The 23,985-nt window shown below is 34.5% G+C and overlaps 1 protein-coding gene across 7 annotated transcripts in view; it reads left to right on the top strand.

The window, feature by feature from the left end:
• Window positions 1-23,985, top strand: part of LOC120628168 (homeobox protein cut) — a 193,036-nt gene that overhangs the window by 140,936 nt on the left and 28,115 nt on the right. For all 7 annotated transcript variants that reach the window (XM_039896406.1, XM_039896404.1, XM_039896401.1 and 4 more), the window contains exon 4: window positions 14,485-14,666. In XM_039896406.1, the coding sequence (XP_039752340.1) occupies window positions 14,485-14,666 (182 nt within the window). The remainder of the gene's footprint in view (window positions 1-14,484; window positions 14,667-23,985) is intronic.

Here is a 23,985-nt window from a genome sequence, read left to right as displayed (position 1 = left end):
CAATACCCCCTTATGTCATAGCGACATTAGTATAAAAACAGATACACCCGTATTACAAACAGTCAAAGGTAAATACCTGCCCACCAAGCTGTATTGGCGCAGCTTGGTGGTTCATATGTCTATATCTTTCTCTGTTATCATATGATGAATTTTAGACCAGCGGATTTTTAATTGGTGAAGTCTTACCTTCATTCAGATACACAGTGAGACACCATAGTAAGCGTCTTTGGCGAACATTATAAGCTAGATCTAAGAAAAACTTAATGTTGACATAGTTCATTAAACTTAAAACCAGATGTTTCAAACAATTAATATATTAATTTTATTTTTAAACGATCTACGTACCACACAGGACATCGAGCGAAGTTGCAACATTGAAAAAAACTTCTTCATTACACATTAAGGGAATTATTTCTAGAAATCCCTAACCTACTTTGAAGTCGGGGCAATTAATGTCAATTTTATTTATAATTGCAGTGAGCCGCAAAAGAGGAATTTGCGTGAAAAAATGATTTGCGCATAGGCGTCTTAAGATATGCGGGTGTCAACATGTAGATGGAATTTGCGGACTTACTCTGGAATGATAACAACTATGATGGCGGCTCTTTCTAGCCCGCAATTATACATCTTTTAAAGCTCGGCTCATAATTTGAGTGCCATTTTGTTTGAAGTCGTTAGGAACTGTTTATACTCGAGCCTAATTGGTCAGGTAAGTACTTACCAATCAAGGGCTGAGGAATCTCGGAGAAAGAATTGTTAAGTTAATATGCAGTCTATTTTCAGGACTGCTATTCGTTGACGCATTAAAACAGTCTGTTTACAATCTTTTGATCAAATCCATAGTAATATTCGAAATGCGAAAGTGTGTTTGTTGGTGCTTTTTTTTTCATATTATTTTGATATCATATAGAGTAGATTAAGAGGAGAGAATAAAAACGCTAAATTAGTTAGTCTAGGTTGGCATTACTTTTTTGTGGTCCTGGATTTTTTTTTGTGTGCATCCGGCTCTGCTTTCAGCTCTCACAATATAGAAAAATGAATGTTAAAATGTAAAATGTAAATTGTTGATGTTGGAAAAGAGCAACTGCTGAGTTTATTGCCGGCTTCTTATTTGTAGAATCTGCCTTCCGAACCGGTGGTAGAGTCAATACAAACAGACAGACTTGACGTTTCAAAAGTGCTTATATTAGGCCTACTTGAAATAAATGAATTTTGAATTTTTGAATTTTGGTGTTAAATACACTAAATTGATCATAACACTGATGCTTTAAAGTGAGTATAGATGAAAAGTATTAAATTTTTTTGGGTTCACAAAGTACTAAATTTATTTATAAGTGAAGTTCCATTGTGATGAAAAATATGTCACTTTAATTAATTATTGACAATGATCAATAATTGTCCGGTCTCTTCTCGAATGACAAATAATATTGCATTTAGAGTCGTTTTTTTTTTAATATTTATCTATAACCAAAAAGTAATGTGCACGTTTTCACAGGTTTTTTAATAACTTTGACAAATTATTAAAAATTATGTCCTAAAACGTTTTTTATCGAATAGTTAAATAACAAAATTGGATCAGCAATAGCAAATATTCACTGAGTAGGTATATCATAGTTGCAGTCATGTTGTATTAGTAGAATACCTAGACACGAGTACTAAAGTAGCTTATACTTAGTAAATTGAATGTTCCAATGAGCATAATATCGTTTCCCATTCTCTTTATCTTGTCATATTATTTGCTTACGAAGCTTGCATAGGAGTGTACAAAGATGTACTCTATCCTGGAAATGCATCGAGCGTAGTGTTCTGACGACGATAATACAAGAAAACATTTTTAGATTTTATAAAAATTAAAGTTTTCCTCTAACTAATCTATCGATTAGATCTAGAGACCTGTACAAACACTACAAATGTAAGCCTTTATCTAAGGATGGCAGCTTTCAATGAAGATAGTCAAGTTTGACACAATAGACAGCAACCACGGACGCTCAGCCAAAAACGTGCCGGCTGAGAAGAAGATAACTATGATTAATAAACGGATCATTTACGGAACATAAATTTGGACACACCATTTATATAGCAGTCAAAAAACAAATTATTGAAAACCTGTGAATAAATTATTATTCTCCGGCTTTAAACGTAAGCTATGAATGTTCCAAAGTCTGCCTTTACTACTAACTAACTAAATAGCTTTATATTAATTCAAAGTTTTAATATAACCCGAAAATTGAACATGTCGTATCTAGATGTGTTATATCACCAAAGAATCCCCCTTCTTCCATAGTATTTGCACAACTGCTTAATGCTTTATTTCGTCTATTTGTTCAGTCTAATTAGAAAACTCTGACTAATTACTAATATCGAATTTCGAGCTTTTCCGTTCGTCTGCTTCCTTTATTATGAACTCATTTGCTGCAAAAACCGAAACTTTTTGTTAATTTTTTTTTTTTTACTTAGCCCTTCATCTTTTATTCTGCTATACCTACTTATACTTTTATTAAAATATGAATATAAAAGTTAACGCTAATTTCAGAAAATTTATCTTTTACATAATATTAAGATGACTATTAAACTGAATATTAAAATGAATTAATATTTTATATTTCAATTTTTTCGCTATTGTGACTACTGTAGAACAAACTATATACATGAAGTATTAAATTATTTAAACTTTATATTGTAGATGTTGGAAAAGAGCAACCGCTCTTAAAGAGGGCCGCAGAAAAGTTTCTTGCCGACTCGATAGAATCTGCCTTTCAAACTGGTGGTAGAGTCCCTACAAACAGACTCACTTGACGTTTAAAAAGTGCATATAGAGAAAGCCTTCCTGAAACAAATAGACGCTGTGCCGGGGATCGAAGTCGTTATCTCCGAAAGCGATGCCGAAATCCTAACCCCAATGCTATCACCGCTTACTAATAAAACATTAATCAAATTAAGTTACTCAAAATAAATCATCATCACCAGGGCATGGATCTCTTCCGATAATGAGAAGGGTTTAGGCCGTAGTCCACCACGCTGGTTCAGTGCGGATCGGTGGACTCGAAATCAATAATAATAATTAATTAATTCTGGGCCCGTACTAAATGTCACAGGGCAGCACGTTTGTTCACTCGTTTCTTCAGTATAACGGCCCGTTCTATCACGCGCGCCGTGATTCAATCTCCGTTCCACATCGGAACGGGACACTTAAGTCGGGACTCGGGTACTTTCGCAATCGGGATGTCGGAGATTGGCGTACGCTTATATCAGCGCTTCGATTATAAACTATATCGCTGTGTATTCATAAATGCACTTGAAGTGGTTTAAATCGCAATCAAGCTTAGCCCGGCCTAAAAACTTTAACGCCCGATATCATGTTCAGATGACACAACTTTTCCCTGTAAATAAAGATAGCGCTACAAAATTCAACCTGCCATCTAAAAACATTGGACTTACATTGGTCGTAAGTCCAACAGTAACAGTAAATTATTGATCTTAAAATGAGAATAATAGAACATAAAAACTAAAACATTTTCAGAACAAAAAACTTTCTGTGTTATTTTTAAATTTCTGTCAAATAAATCTAAGATAGATTTTTTTTTATTTTAAATTACATATTTTAAATTATTTGACGATTTTCCCAAAACCACATAACTTTAATCCTAAACGGACGGCAAAGCATTCAGAAACAATTTCAATACTGTGTACTAAACCTCCAGCCATTAAGATTTTTACGTAACACGAAAGGTTATTTAGGTTTTTTTTATTTAATTTTATTCTGCAAAAATTGTATTAAAAGTCTCCAGCCAGTTTGTACAACGCTTTTGGTTCGAGATATCAATTAAGAATGCAAAAATAAATGTGCACGTTACTTAAAGTTTTATTAATGTGTTTCATTAAGATCAATTTTTTATGGTATTGCGAGGGTAGGCACTGCTTTTCTACTAAATTCTATGATGCGCACGCCACCGAGTGCGACCAACAAATTTTGAACCTTATTAAACGTATTGTAATTATTTTTATAAAGCTATTACAATTTTATATTCTTAAAATTTAGACAGAAAACGGGTATAAAATAATATGTGTAATAAATATTTTAGCATAAACCCAGCAATAAATGCTCGTTCAAAAGGAAAAACTGAGGTACGTGAAAAGTGGAATGGAACTAATTTTAGATAGCAACGAAGCGATAAATAGGAACTGAAAATTATTATCTAGATTAGATTGCGTTGTCTAACGAAGGCGAAACAACAAAATTTGCTGTATTTCCGACTCAATATTTATATTGGCCAGTATAAGATTTATATTTTTTTATCTTACAGTTACAATTAATACGTGAAGAGAAACTTCTTTAACCTACCAGATTTCGCATAGTTAAATAATATCTGAAGCATATATTATGATATATACTTTAGATATCATTTATTATGATATAGATGTATATCACTATTTTTTTGAAATAAAATATAACATCATTATGAAAATAATATCTGCTATAATATTTTATTGAGTAAGATTCTTTAATTGAGACAGCGAGAAACTATAGAGCCAGAGATAGAGTTATGTTGTTATTATTAAGAGCTGATATCGATAGAGCGTACTCTAACTTGGCTCTGTCAAAGCGTTTATAAAACGATAGGTTCATATTTAAATCAGATCAAAACTAACTCAAAGTATACTATACTTGTGCCTTTATGAACTTAAAGGCGTCTTCAACCAAGATTAGTTAGGCGCGCAACACCTCAACATTTTTAATTGCCCCACCAAAACGATAATTTATATTCTACCTTCATTCCACCTGCACTTTTTCAACCCCATTGCATTGCCGTTACTCAAAATAATCTAGCCCAGATATCTCAGCGAAAACACCCCCACAATGATGTATGCCTTATACCAACGTAAAGAAATAAAACTTGGCGAATTTATTTTTTTTGCTATTACCTACCTACTACCACCTAATAGCAGGAAGAAAGAATTGCGTTCGCCTGAAGTTAAAATTAAAGCTTCAAGAAAAGGCGGCGTTGTGGATATAGAACTAGGCATACGATAATGGTGGAAGTTTTAACATATTGTCGTAAGTAGGTACCCATTCTTCTCTCACAACCAAGGGTCATCGGAGGAATCTCATAATTAATGATTTCTCGTCCACGTCTTTGCTAAATTGTTTTTGACTCTTTTTTTGTATTAAATAAATAAATAAATAATAGTGTTTACTCATGATTCTTAAGATATTTAAAACTAAGATGCAATTATAACTTGCTAAAATTGTAAATTATAAAATCACTAACTATACCTTACGAGCAGTACTGAGTAAATACAAGTGTTTTCGATAAAACTTGTGTAATTTTTGATTATGCATATAAAATTAATGCTTTAGTAAAGTTTCGGAGCACTGCTCACCTAATATTTAATACCAATAGTTGCAGTAACATAGCGTGTTACATTTGCGTGCATTGCTGACGTGGTAAGAAGGTTGGGACTGACCAAATTGGATCCTTTTCGAGTTATTTATAACGGAGTTAATGATCACCTGGTATCTACTGAGTAATGGGTTTACGTAGATTTGAAAAAGAGCCGAATTTTTTGTAACGCTTGCACTATTAAACCCTTATTATAATATGGTCGGAGTAATAAAATGCGGTAACTAAATTAACAGGGCAGTCAGTTTTCGTGATGTTCATATGAAGATTCACTCAAATAAAAAGCTGGAAACATTTAAAAAAATCTTTTTAGAGACTTGAGTAAACTTCTTGAGTACCTTCAAGAGTGAATTGTAATTTTCAAGACAAGCGGTCTCCAACCTAGATCTCATCGTTGCTTTTCAACAGTCATGGTTGTCAGCAAGCGCTAGTCTATTGACAATAAAAAAAACATTCAATAAATAGTATGTACATTGTACTATAAAAAAATATCAGTATTTTAATTTAGTGCTACCTTAATTACGAGAAAAATTTAATTGAAACCATAAAACACCGGTGTAGGAAACTAATACTTTGAAACGTAAAAGAAAGCATCAAACAGCTAACTAGCGTTTCTCTCAATAAAATAAACCTATAGAGGATAAAGCTAAAAATGATCGACATTTCGAAAGTTTAAAAACGTATAAAGGTAACAAGCAAAACTAAGTTTTTCGTTCAGTTTTATAACTGCACGACAGACAGGCAATAAATGAGGTTCCACAACTTATAATTGCTTCATTTCGTTCTCCGCCTCAAAACTACAGACAATTGCATTCCAGTTGTCTATGAAAGCTTGATTTTCGTATCGGCTCATGTCGAAAACGGCAGGCGAACCAAAAAATCAAAATGCAGCTGTCAGCAGTGGAAAGTAATCGCTGAACCATCGCTGAACATCGCCTACTAATGGCTCTTGTCAATGCCTTTCAAACACGAAATCCGAGCGAGCATCAAAAGCGCATAGACAAATTTCCCGCCAATTTCGCTGTCAACGTCAAATATGACACCAGATTCGCAAAAACAAAAATCGACATTGAATTTTCTACCTTGTGCACCGCATTGAAAAGTCACCATATCGGAGGTATCACATACGACAGATCCCTGTCGGCAAATTTTTATCACACGAGGCTTTCTGATCACGCATGCCTGATTGATAGTCGTGACGTCTGCTGTCAATCAACCCGCGTTTTATAAAAGCACCGCGACAATTGTTGTGAATATTTATGGAATGTTGCCGATGTCGTGACAATCCACTAAATGGCCGATAAAATTTTGCATTTTAATTCCAATAGATGCGCCGCTGTCAACCCGCCACAATTGGAATGAAATGTAAAACGGACAGGCTGAAATCTCTTTCGGAGATTCGAAACTCGTGTCCGGCTGTTCAATCATTCACGTCATTTATCATTTTTCCTCGAAATGAAACTCGCTGCAAACTATACAGTGGGAGTAGATGCTGAAAAAAGAAAACGGAAACTTCCGGCCGTAGAAGCTATCGCAACGTCTTTTTGCTTTTAGCAGCTCGGCAGATTTCGGCATTCGAATTTGGAAAGAGGGTCGCAGTCCTTCTGCTCGTCGTGGTATCTGAGCGCTCCTATTTGGCCGGCTAATAACGGTTGCCCGCCAATTCGCTCATGTTTGACCAGTTTGACAGATCGCCGACATGGATTCCACTTTGTGACGGCAAAATGGCGTATTATGCCTTTTTTATTCGCCCACTTGTCTTTCATCACTTCTTTTGTGATTGAGACCTGTACAAATTTATGACGATGGATTGTCAGGGTTCGAATTGGTTGAGTTTTGTTACTTTATTAGATTTTCTGTCTATTGACATTGGCGTTCTTTCACATTCTCCTGTTTTCGATCAAACTCTTTGTCTTTTAATGTGAACGTGCATATGAAAATGTCAATCCATTATGATGGATTTTAATTCCGCTAAAAGTTTTGTTCGTGCCTTTTTTTTACGATATAGTTTCATAACTTTAATGCTGAATTAGCATATGCTGCTCAAATGATATAATATAATACACCGACCTAATAAACTTTCATCGAAAAAAACTTCTGAAATACCTAATATAGATTTTGTGTTTATGCTATACTCTAGTCAACTCATTATCCATAGATTGTAGCTGAGAAGGCTCGATCTTCATCGACCAGATATTAAATGGCATCGCAATAATTTCTGCCGCACGCGATCGTTTCCTCGTTTCTTTTTCGACGATTTCTGTCATTTGGCACGCTACTCTCTTTGTATTTGAGATTATCAGCCGTATAACGGTTGTGGATTATTTCCTAATGAGAAAAGGTTGCTAGAAATACGATACTTCATCATACCCTTTCATTACCGAAGGATGATAAAGAAAATATGTATTCAAAACCAGTAACAATTTACTTTTTATTATTAACTGTGGCCTCTACTTCTTATGTTGCTTGAATTAGGATTTAATTCTGTTGGAATCCTTTTATTTTGCCAGGATAAAATAATATATTATTTTATATATCTATTAATAATAATTATTATTGTAGGTAGTTAAAATATGGCACGTGAAGTTGTGATAAAAGCTTTGTTCAAAAGATTATTTTCTTATTTGAAATATAGACGTACGTGATTACATATTTGTATGCATGTATGTACTAATAATACACCCTACCGTTTGGTTTTTCTGGTCCTAAGGTTGCCTGGAAAAGATTACTACTAAGCGATAAGGTCGCATTTTATATAAAGTGTATAAATAAAAAAATATTGACGAGCTTAGTAGAATTATTCTTATTTTCTAATTTAGCGTTAAACATAACGATTCAGATCCTACCCTCATTATTAGAGACTGTACTAATGTAACTTTACACACCACGGACTGTTGATCACAGAAATCACCCAGAACGGGGTTCATGTAATCACACGCAGGCGTCCAAAAAGACAGCAATTAAACTAAAAAGCCGGCCCAATAAAAACCTGTAACTGTGATGGTCGGTGGTCGAAAACATAATTGACCATAGTAATGATTGTAGGTAATTGTCGAGGGCTACCCTTTAACCCTTAGCGAAGAAACCCCTTTCCTAGTCCAATGCATAAGCGAAAGCGATTAACTTCGCCTCCAATTTAAAAAAATACTTATGAAACAGAGTATTTAACGGTAAAAAAAAATGTACTGTTTATATAAGCGGTGTCAAGTCGAATTACTGCTATAATATCATAATCATCAGTATCCAACTCGTTACCAGCCCGAAAGGATACGTGTCTACTCTCAGAATAAGAAGGGCTTAGAGCGTTGGCTACCACGCTGGCCATGTGGACATAAGCAGACTTCATACGCCTTGGAGAATGTTATGGAGCCATCTAAGTCATGCAGGTCACAATGTTTTCTTCAAAATTTTTAATTTTCCTTTAAAGTACGTGATATTTAATTGTTAAACAGATGCATAACACTGAAATGTTATAGGTACGTACCAGTCGTAGAACTTGAGATAAGTTAAAACCCCTAGAAGATGTATTTAAAATAAATTTTTTACCGGTGCACCGGTCAACGCTAACAGTGCTCTCCGTAGGTCAAAATAACAAATAACATTAAAAATTTACAATATCTTAGCTTATACTGAGTTACTTAACACTACAAGTGTATCTAATGCTTATGCTCAACTCGCCATCTCTTATAACTTAACTCTAGCGTAATGGCGGTCAGTGCAGAGCCGAATTAAGACAATAATTACTCGCGGTTCTGTCCCGACGAATTTCGTTTCGGCTAATACTTTTTATGTTGTACTACGAAAAGGACAAATATGTGTTTACACTGTTTTCATTGTTGTTAAAGGAACTACACGTTCATTGTCTCGTGAGCATTAGCAGAATTTTTAACAGTGTACAGTTGAGTGTTATCTTACTTTTTTGACATTAGTATGAGATAATATACTATTAAACTTGTTATAATAATAAATGAAGAAAAAATACATTTATTATTGTTCAGCGTTACATACAGTATCCTAGTATGTTATGTATGCTATTCTAATTATACAGAATGAATGGAGAGCTCAGTTTTAGCTTCGCATCATAAATACATACAATATACAGAGCTGATTTTCAGCCAGACCCAAATGACGCCTCAACTTAAAAATAATAAAAAAAGAAAGCTCGTACTGCAGCTATGGGAACAGCTATCATTTAGTCATTTTAAAATTGCGTAGTATAATGTCTCGAACATCATGTTGCCAGTTGGTTAGTGTTTTACAAGATATATTTAGGAGGCTGTGCGTAGGAACCAAGTATTCCATCTTGTTCCCATTTCACCATATAACCACCGCAAGACACTGGGTAAGGTTGGGTGTTGATATTCTTGACAATTTTGTTTACCTTTCACTAACCTTTACAATTCAAAGTCAAATTCAAAAATATAACACAAATCAGCCCGACAGATGGCGCTGGGGTCCGCTAGTATCAATATAAAAAACAGTTTTTACCGAAAAGCAAAAAAGCACAATTTTAACTACAGTAACACAATAAATATAAATAACTACAGTGTATTAATTAAATTTATTCACGTCAAATAAAATTCAAATTAAAGTTGCTCGCATGATGATTTTCGTTGTTATCAACATAAAATTAATTATATGATTTCAAAGTCATATTATATCAGAAATACTTTTATAAATTATAACACTAATTAAGTATATTTGAGTACGAAGATTTCATTGCTTTTATAGTAGGTATCATTAATGGATCAAAAAAGGTAATGAGTCAAGCGTGAATAACACATGATTATGAACATATGTAAGTAGGTACTAACTAGCCAATAAAAAACACAAATATAATAAACTAATATCAAAGTTAAGGTCGTCTTGTAGGTAACGTGTTTCAAGTCGGACGGAACGGTATGGGAAATTATTGTTAATAATGTTAACAGCGTATAAGATGCGCGGATGGTACGAGGATATAGCTCAGCGAAGGGGATGGGTGATAGACGGGATATAAAAAATAACGGCGACGGACGATGTTTTGAGGATATTCACACTATGTGAATAGTAGTACCATTGTTATCCGGATGGACATTGCACGGATATCCGTGTCACTAAGTCGCTATGAACTCATCATCATCACCAGCCTATTAAAGTCCTACTGCTGGGCACAGACTCTCTTAATATGAGAGAGGGATTAAGAGTGTAAACATACCACGTATCTCAAAAGAGGGTTGTCTAGAAGCGCGTGTCGTTTGAGTTAGTTTTACTGCAACGAAATATATATGAAAAACACCGTCCGTATTTTTATTACACTTCGTCCCGTCTTCGCCCCGTTCATGTATTCTAACCTCATTACGTATGCAGCGACCTTAAATTTACGACAAAAACACGACGCGTTAACTTAAGCATTTTTTAAGGTTTATCGGTTGGTGTGTTAAAATACTCTTAATCACAGCTCGCTAAAAATACAATAGTTCTGTAGCCTTAGTTTAAGATTCGATTCGCAATCGAGGCGTCACTTTCGAGTATGGAAGTACTTAAACATCGGAGTAAAATGGATCTAATTTGCATTAGGTTAAAGCCCAAATTTACCTACAATTCTTTAGCTCGTACTTTTGGCTGAACGTTCCTAAAACAAAAATCTGAAGTACAAAATTTGAGACACTAAAATTAGTGGCATGAGGTGCATTTTTCCTTTATGATACAGAGTTTGATTTGAGATGCGAAAACGACTCGTCGATTGCGTCGATTGCGAACAAGCAAATTTTGTACTAAGGCTACTGATTACGCATGTGACCTTCGATTAGCGTAAAGGAAGCGTTGATTTCCGCCATGGCCAAGATACACAACTTCACGGTCGAACGGGAGCGTTGCTCGTGCTAGCGATACCGGTCATAAGATAGGTTTTTTTAATGTAACAATTATTAATCACAGAACTAAGTACATACAGAACACTCAATTAGCCATTATTACATGCAGAGCATTGTGTCCCAAAACATTGAAAACTTCACATCCGCGGAATGTCGCTAGCTCACAATTTTTTTCAAACTTCCCCATTGTATGGCAAACGTTCAGTACGTTAGAGGTAAATTAATTACTGCCAACAGCTAAATGGTATGAAATGACTAATCTGTCTATTTCAGAAATACTACTAAAGTGGAGTGGTTTTTGATGTTTCAAGAAGTCGTGTACACGGTTTCTGTATATTCTTAACTCTGTGTGGGTAATGGGGCCTGTTAAGATTTGGACCACCAACCCATTTGTAGAGGCCAATTAATTTAAAATTGATCCTTCTCTGAAAACTTTCAATAATAAGTCTGTTTGACTTGACTAATAAGGATATTAAAGGCTATACGAATCATTTAGTGGCAAATAAGTTAACTCGTTTTGCTCAAAAGATCAGATTAACTTCAGCGGATATACCTACAGCCAGAATTTTGGTTGTATGCTATACACTGCCATCATGACCTTTATAATAATTATAACATTTTCAATAAAACTAAAATAGCAAAAAGAAGCACTTTATTGCACGAAAAAAATAAAAGAAAATAAAATAATCTACGATCAGAAATCGGTGAACGTGAAAAGGCTGCCTTATTGCATTAGCAATCTCTTAAACAAACCCTTTAATGATATTGCCTGCGGCGAGAAAACGGGATACTGCCATGGGCGAAAAGTAATTTAATTTGGAAGTACTAAACTATAAATCCATCACAATATCGCACAGTTGTATTTTACACCAGAGGTGTTATTTGCCGACCTTCGGAAGATATCAATTGTGGAGGTGTTGACTTGCTCATGCGTGAAGATGTTCGTTGGGATGTACCCACAAGTACTATCGATATAACATCACTTTACTTTAGTTAATACACAAACGTGGCTAGCACTAATAATTCATCATCGTTTTATATATAATGAGTATATAAATTAAAAAAAAAAAACAAAATTCAAAAATGTTTTATTCATGTAGACCTTATTACAGGCACTTATGAAGCGTTCATACATTTAAAATGTTACACTTATGTTAGTGATGGTGATAACTGCATTCGTTAAATTAAAACTAAAGCTAGGAGGGTTCCAAACGCACTGGTCTGAGAAGAGCCCACAACAAACTTAGCCAGGTTATATAACGTATCCCGTATTCTTAAGTAACGATAATGTAAACAAAAATGAATATTATATGAAGGACCTTTTTGAGGTCATTTTTTGTTTTTTAAAATTTGAATACCTTGGGAAACAAATCGTAACCTATGGAAAATATTTAAAAGTTTTAATAAAACAAATGCACGGCACTGTGGCGAATTAGTAGGTTAGTGGGATTAACAGCAACCTTCAGTCGAGGACAATCGTAACTGGAAAATGACCTAATTTTTGATGATTTTCAAGTAAGCGTAGCGGCTACTGAGCGTTCATTTAAATTCAAACTCTACAATATTGAAATCTTCGTGTACTCTTGATAATTTTCACAAAATGCATAATATAAACTTGCTATATATTTTTTAGCTATGCGATCAGGTTGCGAGCTACTCAATGCAGAACTTTGCCTTTTTCGGTTTTGCTGGCAAGCCGTCCATGTAGGTACCAAATTTATTTCTTTAAATGCAGCGGGTATACTATCTCCGAGATTCAAGTTTTTCCTGGGCCAACTTTCGTATAAATCAGTGCAATAGTAGAATTTCAGCTAGGTAACAAATAAATTGATACACTCTCGCGTTTATAGAATTATTTCGATGCATAAATTTCATGAATCCTTGGAGATAATTCAAAAAGATTACTCTTGTTCGATAACAGAACTTTAGATAATATACAGCATAGTAACCTTTTGGGTATTTTTTTATACAAGCAGTGAAAAAAAATATGAAGTAGGACATAAAAATACAAATTGTAATAATCTGCTAATATCTGATAACATGGCACAACATAGTGGCTTAGTACGCCAATCAAAAACCTCAGCTCGTCAAATAGACAATACAACATCTAATTAATCAAATAATTCCTGAACAAACTTATCATTTTTATCTCGATCTTGTGTGACGCAGGAATTAATTTGTCATTATTTAAAACAACAATAAAGTATGTCTAATGTTCCTGACATCGTTCATTCAATTTCTAGATGCAGAACACAGATTAAAGCTAAAATTTGATTCACAAGTGTGCAAGGAACAATAAAAAGTTCTTTCGCTGCTGTGAAAAATTATTACAAATTGAAATATATCAATTTAAATGCATATTCAAATGTAAGAACGAACGTGTAGGATTGGCAAATCCGGATGTCCGTTATTAGGAGATTCTGAATTAATGTATTTGATATTTCATCTAAGTGTACGTAAAATACACTTTAATGAAAATAAATATTTCATTATATATCATCATTATTTTATAATATTTTAAGTCCAGACCAAGACTATCAAAACGCGTAGGTATAATGTCGAAAATCAAGTAATACCAATCTAAATAAAACATCTTTATCTCCGTTTTTTCGTGTCGCATGGATTAATCTGGCATTTTTATATTTATGAAATCTTTACGATATAATTGCAGTATTTCCACTTTAATATCTACTTAGATAGGTATCATTATTACATTGAAGTGAAATGTTAATATTTTTATTACATCGGCGGCAACAAATATGTTATTCCTATATATTATCGCTAATTACTATGTAGCTTTACCAAAATTAATTATAGGCAAAATAAAAAGTACGTCATTAACTAAAGCTTCTTGCCAAAAAGACGCTGTCACGTTTTCCTTATATATATTAAATAAAAGAAAATAAAAACCTTACAATATTTATAATGCGGATAAAAGAGGAACTATTTTTTCTATACACTCACTTACCATGCAAATGTGGCAGGTTTTTTTTCCTTGTCAGGCTTTTCTTGTTTAAATTGCGCTTCCAAGTTACCATAATTAGATCTCATTCTTAATAATACCTTAACACAAATTACTACATGACTGAAAATTATTACAATATCAAGTAAATAGTTCTCATATGGTTGGTCCGTTAAAGCTGTCAACGATGACTATCTTGAACATTTATTTGACCCTATGCGTATATCCGTGTTCATTTGATAATGATTCTTTTACTTCATTCCAGATTGCTCAACTAGTAGAAGACGTGAGGCGTCTCCAAGCGTCGCTTTCAGCGTTGCAAGAAGCCCACGCACAACAGCTGCAGCGATTAGAAGAAAGGCTGGACGAGAAAAAACAGCACATCGCAAGACTAGAAGCGCGGTTAGATACACAAAGGGACTATGACGATATAAAAAGAGAAATCAGGTGAGTATTCAGACATCATAAATTAAGCGTGTAATGTTAATGATGATGCAGCCTTAAATGGAACGTGCTTAATTACCTACCAATTAGACTATTTAGATTACGCTTAGAATGGCAATAAGGCTACCACCACCACGACCGATACGGCTGTCAACGAAACAGGACATTAAAATAAAAGTGTAAACGAATCAATGTTAATTTTATTGTATATGATACAAAACTGTGATAGTTTTCTAACATTTTGTCTAATATCGATAACATTGCAACTGATGAGTATTTAAACCGCATCTCTCGGCCTAAAGTGACTTGACTATTTTTGCTGTAGCTTACTAACCAGTTTTCGTCAATCTTGTCGATTTCGGTAACTTCTTGAGGCAAACAAACAATAGAGTTACAATCTCCTTTCAAAAGCCCCTTCTTCAAATTAAGCTCTAATGCAAACTTGCTAATTATTTATTTAAAAAAATGTCTACAGAATACCTACAGAAGAAAGCAGAACACGTTAAGTACATCTATAAAATTATGTTTCTAGCACATACGATTCAAAGAAACTGCTTGTCAGAGACATAATTCTAAGTTTATCCATATTTAAATATTTATTTATTTAACGCATTAGAGATGCAACACGCGAGTCACCCACGATGCCAGGGAATTCATTCTCTTTGTCAAAGCGCCGATCACCTTGGATTTATCTCTCAGGATGTATTAGCGTGGATGATATCATTTGTTTATACTTTTGCACCGTCGCGCCTATAGGCGGTTTTGTTTATTTTTATCCTTTCTACTAGAAGTATTACTATGGCAACTTGAATGAAATCTGTGTTTTTATTACTCTGCTTTCTTAGCATAAGTCACTATTTTGTGTTGCTAAATGCTATGTTTGGCGCTGTGCACTGCAATTACTCACAGCTGAATATTGTAAGTTATGGTGTAGCCTAAGGTGTTGCGCGTTTGTGTATTCATTCTTGACTATTAAAAACCTACATTATTGGTAGCAGGCAACACAGTGGCTTAGAGGGAATTCCGGATCATTGCGGTGCGCATAACTCTTCGTACGTATCTGTGGGATATGTCACAGAGCAATTCCTTGTGTTGTTCTCGTTTTCATGGTAGAATGATATAGGTTACTTGGCTGGCCGAATGTAACGTACTTTAGCTCAGCGCCCTTGTCTCGCTGTATTAATCGGCGGCTGCACGTCCCGTAAAAAGATATCAAAATTTTATATGCTGTGGCATGAAAACAGCATCTTGAGAAATCGCTCAAAACCTGAGCTTGTAAATGCTAAAATGCCGCCGACATTTATCCACGAGTCACCGGGAAATACGCACGGGAGCGAGTCGAAATTCACTTATAATATAATCGCCGAAACCAAGCTGGGTTACGTCGACAGATAAGTAGGCGACTTTAGTGTCACCACTGAACATAAATAATATACCTATTTAATTTATTCTATTCTGGCAAACTTCGATCACAAACTTTTCTACAGCCCGGAAACGATTTTCGAAACCATTCAGGCGACGCCTCTAAGCGAGACACGGGAGGCACGTGTTAATAAACTTGATAACGTTTATCAGAGACGTTGACCCGCGGTAGATTAGCTAGCATGTTTACATGTTGAGCAACCACCTAGGCCTTCGATGGAGGACTTATGTCTTGTGTGCATTTGCGATAGAACATGCATCAGGTATATCAAAGACACGCATGATATATATATTCACGATTGTATCCGGTTGGTTGAGATTACCTCAAGGCATACAATGAACATAAACCTTTACTATAATTCGCGATCAACAGACAAAATCGACGGTGAAACTATAAATAACATTTGTCAGATTGTCTGTTAATTGCAATTCTTTAAAGTTACGCCTGGCATTACAATACCTCCATGTACGTTTAACATATTAATTTCATTAGCCAGTTTGGAGGTATAATTCAAAACATACATGATGGGCACTGAAATCAAAAATAATGTAAATTCAATAATTGCAATATAGTTCATGCTGAAAGAGTAAATACAACAGAGTAAAAGAAATGATAAAACCAGTAGGTAAAATCGTTGCGAAATGATAAGCATACGGGCGTAAACAAAAGCACGCGCAAATATTAAATCTAAACTTGTGCAAGCGGATAAAAGAAATACCTCGAATGAATAAGCAGTACAAACAGCAAATAACTAACAAAATAGGAAATTCAAAATAAAACAATGCCAGTTGTCTTTGCACAAAGCCACGCAAACTGTTCTTATTTGCCGACCCTACCTTTGACTGATAAGGTGTGCGCTTATTAATAAAATAATTGCATACGAGTCTTATAAATAATTTCTATTATACGGCTATTTATGGGGTAATATTTGCAAGCTTTATCTTCAAGGAGGTTTTCTTTTAAGCTGAGAAATATATGTTATCTTTTGCACTCTTTTGCTAAGCTATTCTCTGAGTTTTAGCGAAGTTTTTTTCAACATTTTTCTTAGTGTATTTTTCTAAAGATGAATAGCTCGAGTTGGTTGTCAAAATCAGTTAACGGGAGGGTCAGTACCCAGATAATAATAACAGCATGACTAATGTATCCTATATCATGAATATGCAATTGTCGAAGATAGTCGCCACTAGGCTCAAACTCCTTGATTATAGAACCCATGGAGGTAATATCCGACCATTCAATAAGCTATCTTAATTACTTGGCACTCATCCTTATGTCATTATTACTAGGAACCTTAGGAATTAAAATATATGTGACGAGTAATTTTATTTTACTGCATCTTTTATGAGTGAATAATGAATTCTCTTTTCAGAAACTCGAATCAATTATCTAACTCGATATTATATTGAGATAGTGTAGTGTGGGTGTAGGTTTTTGATTGTATAAATATGGATCACCAAACGATACAAAAATATCCAGTAGGTATCTTTAAAGTAGGACAAAGTTTATACAAATTGACAGGAAACTAATGATAAAATTTCAATTTATTTATTAACGGTCGATAACTCTATTGATATTTCCCACTGGTGGAACAGGAAACTAAAAAAAATAACATTTAGAAGTTCTCAGGGAGCGATTTGTGTATCAATAAATTGTACAAACATAGGGGAGGCTGCTAAATTCCTTATCTCGAATCGTTTAGCGTGTAGATGCTAGGACTTTTGGGACCTGTCGCAACTACAACCGATTTGGGGATAAAAAAGGAAAAGAAGGAATAAGAAAAAAATGTTGCTTGGGACCTCCGATGTTGACGCTTCGTAGTTCGAACCTTTTAGTGGATGCAGAATATGTGGACAGTGCATTAGCTGCTACCAATACATAAAGATATTTTTCGATCTTATTTTTTTTTTAACGTCATAGACCAAGTTGTTTACTAAAAGCATACGATCGTTTAAAGGGTACATAACCTTCATTTACTTTTTAAAAAAAGCACATGAATAAAAACGTGTAATAATAGACAGTTTAAAACGACACTGAGATTGTGAAAACTAAAAGAAAACTTGATTGAGTTTGTTAAAGGCTTCTTTTGAAACAGTTCGAGATTGGAATCCACCTGAAAAATTTATACCTAAAAGCACATCACAGGTATCCTTCTTTAGGTGTGATTTAATGAAATAATTTAACAAAAGACTATAAAACTAATAATTTTTCAGGACACGTATGAAATAAATTAGTTAAATTTTGTTGCTTCCATTTGTCCTTAATGAAAAGGTTGATAAAAACCTTATCTGTATAAAATTATAGATTTCAATTTACGCATTGAAATCTATAACTTTAGACAGTTCCTGTTCTCTTGTACCTAGAGGTTTCTACGATCCAAGATGGCATTATAGTTGTGGAAAACCCACGATTAAAAATGGTGTATGGTAACAGAAAATCCATTTTAAAACATGTTGCACTTTTTTGGCATGTTACTCTCACTCAACTCCTATATCAGACCTGCCTATGCCTAACACTTTTCAATAATATTTTTTGTTTTAAATTGATAGTCAACATTTAAACAATTTAACTTTTTGGAACCTTATTTAGCTTTAGAGCGGAAGTCCCTTTAGAAAGCAGAATGCATGTTTCTTCTAAGAAACGATATTAAAATTAAAACAAGTAACCTTAAAATATAAAATTCAAAATGATTGAATGGTGAATAATAACTGACATCATTTCTATTCTGTTGCAATTAAAATATTAGCTAGGCAACTGAAATATGACTGCAAAGTATTTAGGTAGGTACATATTTATTAAATATGGTTAATAAATAATATACATTATGAAGCAATTACGAGTTTAATGTGAATAAATTTGATTATTATCAACATTAAAATATTATCTTGATCGGATAATTAATTTTGCTTCTCGCGACGCGCAACGTTGAGTCCTACTTGAAAGTTACTTGATAAGTAATTAATAATTATAATTATTTTTTCTTATTAATAATAAGAAATCTCCACGAACTCAGCATTATCTTCTGAATTTCGTGAATTCTCAGTTTCTTTGGTCACGTGTCCAGGCGTAATGACGTGTCCATCACGTCTTGTGGTTTAAAGGAAAGAAGAAGGTACCAGAGCGCGCGGTAGATCACCGATGCCACAATCGAGGCTCCTCTATATGAATGCGCAAGAAAGGCAATCGTAAGGGAAGAGTGGCGACGGATTGTAAAGCGAGCTACAACACCAAGATGACGACCACGACCAATCTGTCAAGACTGTAACGACTACGAAGAAGAATATATGTTCAAGATTCGAAATGGGGTTTTTCCACAATTACCTACCAACTTACTTACAAAAGGACCATAGATCGTAGACATCTCAAAGAGACTAGCAGAAAAATTTGAAAGCCAGCCAGATATTTTCCATTAACGTTTTAAATAAGGAATTTTGTAGAATTTGAGTCAATGGCCCATGTTTATAATAAAATACGGAACGAAAGCGCTTGGTGCGTAATCATCATGTCAACCAATGGACGACCTTTGCTGGACTATATGCTGGACTGGATAGGTCTTTTGTAAAGAGGTCCAAATACCAAGATTTGTGCCGCTTGAGTCCAGCAGCTCACTGCGACTCGTATGATGTCACTGTCCACCTTGTCGGGGGTTTACACCTACGCCTTCCAACGAGTAGGTACATAACTTAGTCTAATTTAAAATAACTTAGTCTAATTTAAAATAACTTAGGTAGCGTGTTAAAAAAAAGTAAAAATGCTTATTACATAATATACAAATCGGACGAAATTATTCGATGCACTAGAGTACAAGAGAAGGAGGTAATACATGATCACAAGAAATAACCTTTGAAAAGGATAATTTAGCAGTTAAATTGTCAACGATTACGGACCTATCTAGAGATGTGTCTTGTGATAAGCGAAACCAGTATCTACTAGTTACACGATCTGTAACTCAGGAAAAACATGTGTTTCTGTCTTTTATATAGGTTCGTATCTGATTATTTATCCGCAACATAATAAATTTTCCAACAGGGCGATTAGGTGAACATTAAGGGCCTTATAAATAAACGTGGCATAACGTCTAAATAGTTATGCCTCTGGGTGCGTTACGCGCTTGAAAGTTTACAACGAATAATATGATATCGAAAGAGCGCTGCTTTAGGTACAATACGGTTTCCCAGCATTGAAACTAGATGGCGCTCCTTGGATTCCATATAAATAGTAGTTAATTTTTACGCGATTGAATAAGTAAACGTAGGTAGAAAATCTTACACTTCGCCCTCTGACTTTTGAAAGATGCTTTTTTTTATTTTAAATTTAATAAGAAAATCAATCAATTTTTATTTTGCTTGAATATGGTACATGCAACATTTTTACATAGGTGTTAATTATCTAATTGTCATATATCCAAGATGGGCGAGCGAAAATTAGTCGTTAATCATTTTAACAATTTTCAACATAAAATAACGTTAGGAGAAGTCACATTTAAATTAATTAAAAGTAAAAGCAAAAAAAAGAAAATACCGAAATGAAAACACAGTTCAAATAAAAAATAAATACTTAAAAAATACAATAAAATAATGAATTTCTATAATTATGCTGTCAGTTGTAGTGTGACAAAACATGTCATATCTATTCCGACGTTATGCCTACACCAGTAAAAGTTTTGATTTTTTTCAGTATGCTACAATTTCAATTGTAGATATATAGTGTGTTAACTTTAAATAGAGTTCCAACTTACTTCACTGAATCGCGTTTTCGTAACCGCATCTTCTAATGATTTTATGTGTTTAGGTTGTCGAAATAACTCAGTGCGATGTTTGTTTCCACGTTTACATGTTTTCCAACATTTGGACACGTTTTCTTGAAACCGAGGACTTTGTGTTTACCATGTTTCTACACCGGCACATACACATACACATCGTGGGCCGAAAAATGTGTCTAACTTGGTATAGGTAATTTACAAATTACTTTATGTACCTACGTAGTTTTAAAGAAAAATAGTTTTAATGATATCCAGACTATCAAGTCAAATAAATCCGCGATTGAACCTACGCAAGGTAAATAAATCGAAATCCACCTAAAGGTAAGTGCTCGAAATAAACTGTGAAATAGTCAAAATCATACAAAACTTTGACTTTTCTTAATAATACTTATTCATAATATTTTTTCTTTGGTTAACTAGCACTGCATGATTGGAAAAGTAGGCACTAAATGCCGTTGCCGTGCCTCAGTCCTCACGCTCGTAATAGGGTGTTTCTTAACGTACCGTGTTCTTAAATATTCACTTGTTATAAAAAACCGATACGTTAATTAGGTCGCCGTAATAAGTAAAAAGAAAACTCACGTGTACATGGGTGTTCCCACAGATAGCAATAAAAGCGGATGAAATCAGTCAACATCCGATGATAGCGCGCAAACACCCATCAATTAGCTACCTATCCACACAAAAGATCCTCGTTTTCCCGTAAATTATCTCCAATGCATTGCTTTCCTATTCAAAGTTCAGAGATAAATTAAACTGTCTTAAACTGATTTCGAGTTAATAGAATATTCCTCAAAAAAAATTGAACAGGACTATTTAATTCAGATATATTTCCGTGGTCTATAAATTCATCATCCAAACATGCTCGACCAATGTTTTCTATAGTTTAATGTGTTATTTTTACCAATATGGCGAACGATGGGCGGCGTCTTTGACTCATCAAAGGGCTTGTGACATCAAACGGGCCGACGCTCGCGACATAAAATCACGCCTGTGCAAACATCATAAACAATCCGTAAAAGAATTACTATTTATAGTGATCGATCGATTCCTGAACGGAAGTTTTATGAACACACTGTGCATTTTAATTTCAACAACATTTCTATGTGCTAAAGCTAGATATCCTTTCGGAAATAAATACTATAAGATATTTTAAACAAAAAATTGACAGTTTTAATTAATTGCACCGGAGGAACATTTTCTAATGACATCCAACATATATTATCAAAGTATTAACCGGACCATATTTTCTACTTTTATTATTATGAAAGCTATTTTCGTGTTTGAGATTTATTTTCCCATATTACATCAAAGTTATTGAAAGATTAAGGACTTTCCACCCTCTTTCTTCGTTCGGGAATCAGACAAACTATCGACTTACACGACAAGCTGATAGATAAATGAGAAACACAATAGAAAAAACTTCCTCGACTCAATTATTACTTAGCACGCGAGAGCATTTGTCGATTTTCCCATGATCGGAACCGACATTCGCTTTCATGAGCCCCAAAAAATAATCCAACATAATCTGTGCTCTCTATTCAATCTGTGCCAAATAGAAACTGTTCAAAGCACCTGTAGCGGTTTATTGCTTATTTATACCGCTTCTCAAGTTCGGATTAAGTTATAGCCAGCCTTCGAAGATTAAAGCTTAATAGGGGGTGGAACGGATTGATTTCTAGACGATACTGCGCCAAATCTCAACTAATTCGGGGATCGGTGGCGTTCGCTATCTGAATTTTGATTAAATTCAAAATTCGTTCCATATTTGAATATTGAGATCGGCTAATAATACTCTGTGTAAAGTTTACTTTCCACACGGCGTCATCAACTGATGAAATGTTGTATTTAAAATGCTAAGGAGACTCAAGTTGTACACCAAGTCGACAAACAAAATAGTGATACTGGGTAAATCTTAATATGACTTTTCAACTTACGATGTTGACACTCTAAGTTGAAACTAAAAAAGGCAAATAAAGAATGAAGCACCGCTTATCTCTTGTTTAATTAAAAACTAAGCACACACGATTTACATATTACCCGGGAAAACAAATATACGAGTATGTAATGCGTTACTAGCATACGGAGCACTGTTTGTCTCCTATATATCAATATAGAGGGCCTATCGTGGACACCTGTCTCCATTTGCTTAGGCGATGTTTGACTTACGTTTAACGAAACTTTAGTCACACACAAATTATCAACTAATTTACGCTCCCCGACATTTTTTGTCTCATAAACAGACTAAGCTTTTTATAGCGTAGTGTTGACATAATTCTCTCGGCCAGACGTTTGTATGTAAGAACTAGGAAACGAGCCTTTGTCAACAAACAAGTTTTGGGAAAAAAGAGAGAAACGTCAAGTTTGACAGCGCGGGTTTTTGAGGCGATATTGGACTCTGTGTATCGGCGCGTTCGGAAAGGCGTACCGGATCTGGTGTATTGACCAATCGATCGGTCGTGATTGGTCAGTCCGGTCGCTGGGCGGGGCGCCTGTTATCGCCGACCGATGATTTGGCTGATAAGCCCCGATTGTGACGTCAGTGTCATTGTTCCGATATCGCAAAAAGATGTTCCACTTGGCTTTATCGATTACACTTTTGATTGGCGGTAGATAACTTATCTGCGATTGTTCCAAATCCGTATCTTTCAATGGCGATATCTTACATTTTTAGTGTATTTTTCTTTGCTGTAAAATTTTTAAAACGCATAATTTTATGTGCTTTTTCATAGCGTTTCAGATGTTTGGTATTATACAAAGAAATAAAATTAAAGAATATTTTTTTCAATAGGTAACAAAGAAAATATAATGGTAAATTTTAAGATTAGGTATAATATTTTTTGTGATGCAAATATTATATATACCTAGAATATTTTGTAACTATTCAAATGAACCTGATTTGTTCATTACCAAGCTGTCCCTATAATTTATCATGATTAATAAATTATCGAGAGCATGCGCCCTCAACGGAATCTCAAAGACATACCTTCTTCAGAAGGGGGATGCCGATATTGATTTATAAGTATCAAATTGGTGCCTTCAAAGCGATTTATACAAAAGGAGGATGGGAGAGGCATTTCGCATCCACTTTGCAGCCATTTGTTTAAAAGTATTATAACTGCTGGTAGATTCTTATTAAT

This window comes from Pararge aegeria, chromosome 12, assembly GCF_905163445.1.
Source record: "Pararge aegeria chromosome 12, ilParAegt1.1, whole genome shotgun sequence".
NCBI classification, from domain to species: Eukaryota; Metazoa; Arthropoda; class Insecta; order Lepidoptera; family Nymphalidae; genus Pararge; species Pararge aegeria.
Note: the sequence above shows the minus strand (reverse complement) of the source record. Positions and strands in the feature narration are given on the sequence as shown.